The 6,000-nt window shown below is 39.6% G+C and overlaps 1 protein-coding gene across 1 annotated transcript in view; it reads right to left on the bottom strand.

The window, feature by feature from the left end:
* The window catches only part of LOC101864577, a 60,815-nt gene that overhangs the window by 4,836 nt on the left and 49,979 nt on the right, over positions 1–6,000 (bottom strand). Inside the window, exons 46-51 of the mRNA XM_035970408.1 lie at positions 5,015–5,159; positions 3,994–4,114; positions 3,210–3,341; positions 2,123–2,242; positions 1,105–1,266; positions 219–394 (exon numbers count right to left, since the gene is read on the bottom strand). Of these exons, the coding sequence (XP_035826301.1) occupies positions 219–394; positions 1,105–1,266; positions 2,123–2,242; positions 3,210–3,341; positions 3,994–4,114; positions 5,015–5,159 (856 nt within the window). The remainder of the gene's footprint in view (positions 1–218; positions 395–1,104; positions 1,267–2,122; positions 2,243–3,209; positions 3,342–3,993; positions 4,115–5,014; positions 5,160–6,000) is intronic.

Here is a 6,000-nt window from a genome sequence, read left to right as displayed (position 1 = left end):
GATGGGAAATCAAGACACCGGCACTTTCAGCACAATTAGGTCATACAAGCTCTAAAGATTAAAAGAGAAACGTACTACAGAGTAACACACAAAGGCAATAAGGAGATGAGACAAGGAAGAGAGGCCTTCGGCAGAAAAGAGGTAGCAAACCCAACCGATGCACCCACCAACCGACCACAATCCATACAAAAATGGAAAACAAATATCCACGAGCTCACCATAAATCCTACAGAACTGGCAACAGTGGATCCACCATAGATGATGTTGCGGACGTTCTCATCCATGTCCCAGTCACTCAAGACGGAGGCCAGCTCCTCGTAATCCATATCCGCATAGGGGTCAGAGTAAGGTCGCGACCTCGCTTGGGTACGAGATGCTGAGCTGCTCACAGTTACTGAAGATGGAGACAGATAACAGAAAGAAAAAAAACAGTTTTACTTTCCCCTCCAAGGAAAATTTTGCATTTCAGCAGCATACATTGTAATGTGCATCAAGCATTTTCTCAGTGAAAATGTGCTATATAAGTGAAATATAGTATTATCACAAACTCATGATTAATTACTAACATGGGTGGGTTATTATCCCAGAGGACCAGTGTCTTTCATTATTATCACCACTATTCTAAAATGATCATTATTCTGTTATCATCTTTATTATTTTTATTAACTTCACTGTTATTATCATCATCATTATTATTATTATCATCATCATCATCATCATCATCATCATCATCATCATCATCATCATCATCATCATTACTTTAATCATCATCATCACCATAATCATCATCATCAGCATCACCATTATCACCATCATCGTCATGGATGTAGTCATAGTCCTAGTCATAGTAGTCATCGTGGTAGCAGTAGTAGTAGTAGCAGTAGCAGTAGTAGTAGTAGTAGCAGTAGTAGTAGTAGTAGTAGTAGTTGTAGTAGTCGTAGTAGTTGTAGTAGTAGTAGTAGTAGTAGTAGTAGTAGTAGTAGTAGTAGTAGTAGTAGTAGTAATGGTAGTAGTAGTAGCAGAAGTAGTCGTAGCAGTATCACCATTATCATCATCGTTACTGTTTATCATTCTGGAACTGTATCAGACACACGATGCCCCCACCTGTTCCCTGCATGCGTGCCCTCCCTCTGGCCACTGGCTGTGTCTGCGGGTGAGGGTTCAGTTCTTGCAGCTGCTCTGTGTACGTCTTTGGTTTGTGGATCGGTCCGTGGGAGCGCAGGAACGTTCGCTTTAGAACAGGGGCCGCCTTCCTACGAGCTGTAGCTACAGGCAACACATAAAGAAAGTGTGTGAGTGTTTGTTCAGTACTTAACGCCATTGGCCCATGTCACATAAAACACACATTTTTTTATAGAGGCGACCTCCATGGCAACGGTATAAATCATAAATGACATACATATTAACAACATTTAAAATTCCAACTCATACAGAAAAGATGCAAGAATAAACATCACTTCCTTTCTCTCAACTTGTTATCAAGAACAAAATACATTTTCTATTCACTGCTCTAGCCATATGAAGGTAACATCAACTTATTTCTTTCTACTTTTTATAAAGAAAAAGACAATTCTTCTTCTCACCAGGCTTGTCAAATGAAAATAAACACTGATTTCTCTACTTGCTAACCATTTGAATGTGTCAATCTTTGTGTTGCTTGAGACATTTTCCCTTACATGTGTTCACATATTGCCAGAAGTTTAAATGTTTTCAACAGCTTTTTCTTTAGGTGGAAGATTCAAACCAGCTTCATTTATATATATAGGTCTATAACATATTCCTTTACATTGAAACATCACATTATGATATTTTCTGTTATTTCAGGAAGGAATAGCCCAAAATGTGACACCACCTGTAAAAGACCCTACTTTACTTTACTTTTCCGATCCAGCGGCCATTTGGGTTCTAGCCCTTCAGCCAAGACCCTAAGAACTAAACATCAAATATTTGTGACTTTTTCCCCTTTCATTTCTTCTAGATTTTACATCAATTTTGCACTATTCGATAACCAGGTATATATATACATATACTTAATTAAGTGCTAACAATTTGTAGAACAAAACAAAATTGTTGAAGAGAAACAAAATAGTAAACCAGAAACATGAAAACAAAAAGAACTCACATCTTGCAGAAGCGGAAGCTCGGGAGCTGATGTTCTGAAGCTGCTCCACGTAGGTCTGTGGTCTATGGGGGGGACGCACCCGACCAGTTGACCGCACTGTCGCTGACGACCCAGTCCGCACTGAGGGTACATGAAAATACAAAAGAAAATAAATCTTTGCCGAAAAATGATAAAAATGTCATTCAAAAGAACTCATTTTAAAAAATCAAATGCAAAAGAAAATATATCATTATAGAACAATGAAAATACATCAAAATGAAAAAATGAAAATACAAAAGGAAATAACTCATTATGAAATTAAATACAATGAAAATAGATCATTTAAAAAATGAAAATACATGTGAAAAGAGATTATTAGGAACTACTGAAAATACAAATGAAAAAGTATGATTTTTCCAGAAATACCATCCGGAAAACAAAAAGTTTTCTTCCCAAAATGTTTTTCAAGCACTGTGACAAAGACAGGCAGCGGGGAAGAAAATAACACATGAGAAAGAAGCAATGCCAATTAAATTCACCCTCCAACCACCCACCAGTAAGCTCACAATAGCCTGTGGTCCAAAGGCAGATTAAAGGCAAGGCAGGGAAAGTCTATTACAGCCATTTGTTGATGAGAAAAAAAAAAGATCAATTACAGACACAAATTAATTTTTTTTAAGTGTTCAAGTTAAGTTTAATGACACTTTTCACCTTGATGCACCAACATCACCCAGAGTTCCAGGTGAGAGAACAAACATTATAGCAGACAAACCCCAAGGAAAACATCAACCAGAACATCGGGGTTTTTGTTCATGGAGACACAAGGCACTACTGAAAAGACCACACTTTCGCTTTAACTTGATCGTACATTTGAATTCTTCAAACAGACAGACAAACAGCAGACCAATAGGTGCACAGGCATTATATATGGATGGATGGATGGATGGACAGATGAATGGATGGACAGATGGATAGATGAACAGGCAGACAAACGGATGTCCAGACAGAAAGACAGACAGATAGGCAGACAGACAGATGGATGATAGACAGATAAATGTCTTTCTCATTCTTCCACGTAAAAAGACCAGAGGCAAAAGAAAATGCTGACCAGAACTTGGCCTTGTCGCGACAGGGACAAAAGACTTCTGGCGTGGTTTCATTTCCTGCAGTCTCTCCGTGTACGTCTTCACACGACGAGGCACTGTCTGCCTGGGGCTAGAGCCTGGGATCTGCTTCGTGCCTGTGAAAGTAATCAACGTTTCGGTCGGTCAGCTTTAGCCACGTTGTAAATAAAATAATACAGTTGTTACGGCAGAAACAGAAGGTAATTGTAGATATTTCACGTCCGAAACCACCCAATTAACATCATTTAGGAAGCCGGTTGCTTTCACCCTCGCTGTCAGGGTCAAACCACACTGAGAGAGATAGACGCTCAGTACTTTTCAAGGACCAGGAGCGAGTATTGAGTTCCTGCATGCTGTTGTTATCGCTGACCACTTATGATGCCACAGCGCCAAAAAGGAGAGAGAGAGGGAGAGAGAGGGAGAGAGAGGGAGAGAAAGAGAGAGAGCATTTTCCCAACAGACAGATGAAGATACATCATTTTATAAAAATCCTCCCTCAGGAATTGAGCCCACATCTTCCTTGTGCGAAGTCATGCAATATCTACAACACAGGTGTTCAAAAGTTGATGACAAGTATAACCAGAAAAGCACTGACCTGAAATCCTGTGGGTTAGAAGAACAGAAAAAGACCAAGAAAATAGTTTAGAGAGAGAGAGAGAGAGAGAGAGAGAGAGAGAGAGAGAGAGAGAGAGAGAGTCTATTCAAGTCATAGGTGCAGCCTGGTCACTAACTGATAAATCAGCCTACACCAACTTTGGAGCACATTACCATAGTCTTTTTGCTTCTCCTTCTGTAGATTGGGGTCAAAGGTCGATGACTGCTTCTCATACTGCTCCTGTCGAGCTGTCAGTCTCTCCTCCTCCTCCTGCAGCTGACGTTGTCGATTGACCTGTGAGGAGGAGTCGGTAGTTTTTTTAGTTTTTTAGTTTTATGAGCAGTACAGGTTTTACGGCGCTCACAACTGCATAAGGTCATATTATGAGTGCCAAGGAATGGATGTCAACAGAGAAGTCCTTACAAGGAATCAGGCTTACTCTGCTCACCTCTCTAGCCTCAACAGCACAAAGTCTGCTTCGACTATCAAGGCACCCCGGAAATAGCGGGTCACAAGAGTGTGACAAACATGCAAAAGAAGTAGAGGAAAATGACAATAGTAAGGATTAGGAAAGAAAAGCAGCAGTTCCCTGTTGCAGTTCAAGCACTTATGAGCATGACATTTATGAATCAGCTCATTTACAAAATTCTACTGAACATGTTAATGTCCCCCTTTGGGAATGGCCTAAAGTTTGCATCATGTGAGTGTATATGCACATTCAAGCTTGTGAGCCTGACAAAACAGAACAATGAGGAAGCAGTCCAAAAAGCTCATAAACATTTACATACAGTATTAATTTGTCTAAGGAACCTCAACAAATGGGTAATGGGGAGAGAGCAGGGAAACATAGCTTTTTTAACAGCAGAGGAGCAAAGGAATGAATGGAGAACCATGATCACTGATGTCTGTCGCAGATCTGGCACTGGATAAATGAATCCATTTGTTAGAGGATAACTTTGCTCATTTAGTATGTGTAAAGAGGAACATACTGATATGACAATATTATCAGAAAAAACAACTGAAGGCGAGGGGGAAAAAAGTAGGATCTGTCTTGAGGTACTCTCCAACAACCTATGACAATTGTAAAATTTGTAAGAATAAACACAACAAATGAGTAACTACACTAGAAGTCAGGACCTACAAAAGAAACTCATAAGCATTCCAATCATGACTGGTAGGGCCTATACAACTCACCTCTTTCCACTTGCGAGTGACCTCTGGCCTCTGCAGTCTGACCATCTGTGAGAGAGCCTTTGTTTTTGGGGCTTTTCCTTGCGTCTTTTGAGGTGGTTCCTGTCGGGAGGGTGCTGGTTGGGGTCTTCGTCTGGGCTCTTGTGATCTGGTGAAAAAATCAAGAAAATTGAAAAAATGCTATTCATCAATGAGAGCACTTTAAGCGAAGCTGCACACTAGTAAACCTCAAAGATATACTACAATCTCCTTTATGATCATCATCCAGTGCCAGATCTGTGACAGACATCGGCGGTCATGGTTCTCCATTCATTCCTTTGCTCGGATGCTCTTAAAAAAAGCTACGTTTCCCTTATCTTTCCCATTACCCATTTGTTTAGGTTCCCTATGTAGGTTTCTCTGGGACTACCCCTGTCTCGTTTGCCTTCAATTTTGACAGACAGAGCTAGATGTTCAAGACCTTTATGTCTATTCAGGTGTCCCAAAAACTGCATTAATCATTTCCTGATGTCTTTAACAGTGAGCGTCCCACGTGGGCTTCATCAAGAACTACCACATTTGATTTCTTTTCCTTCCACGATATTCTCAGCAGTCTCCTAAGAAACCACATTTCTGTTGCTTCTATTTTATTTTCACAGTCTTTAGTAATTGTCCAGAATTCACAGCCATTTAGAAGGGTTGACCATACATAACATTTCAGATTTCAGAACTTTCATTTTGATAGTCATTGAGATGTTTCTATTTTTCGGGATTGAGCTCATTTTATTGAAACTAGCCTTAGCCATTGCAATTTTCCGTTTTATTTCTGTGAAACATTTGGCATCAGATGTTATTATATATCCAAGATATTTAAACTGTTGAACTTGTTTGATCTTTTCAAATTTGCTAATGAGATTACGAGATTACAAATAGTATTTGCTGTTTTTGGACATCACCATGCATTCTTTTTTCTTTACATTCAACAATAATCCTTTACGTTCACTTTCTGT

This window comes from Aplysia californica, unplaced genomic scaffold (genome assembly GCF_000002075.1).
Source record: "Aplysia californica isolate F4 #8 unplaced genomic scaffold, AplCal3.0 scaffold00012, whole genome shotgun sequence".
NCBI classification, from domain to species: Eukaryota; Metazoa; Mollusca; class Gastropoda; order Aplysiida; family Aplysiidae; genus Aplysia; species Aplysia californica.
The sequence above is the reverse complement of the archived record's forward strand: the minus strand, read 5'-3'. Positions and strand labels throughout refer to the sequence as shown.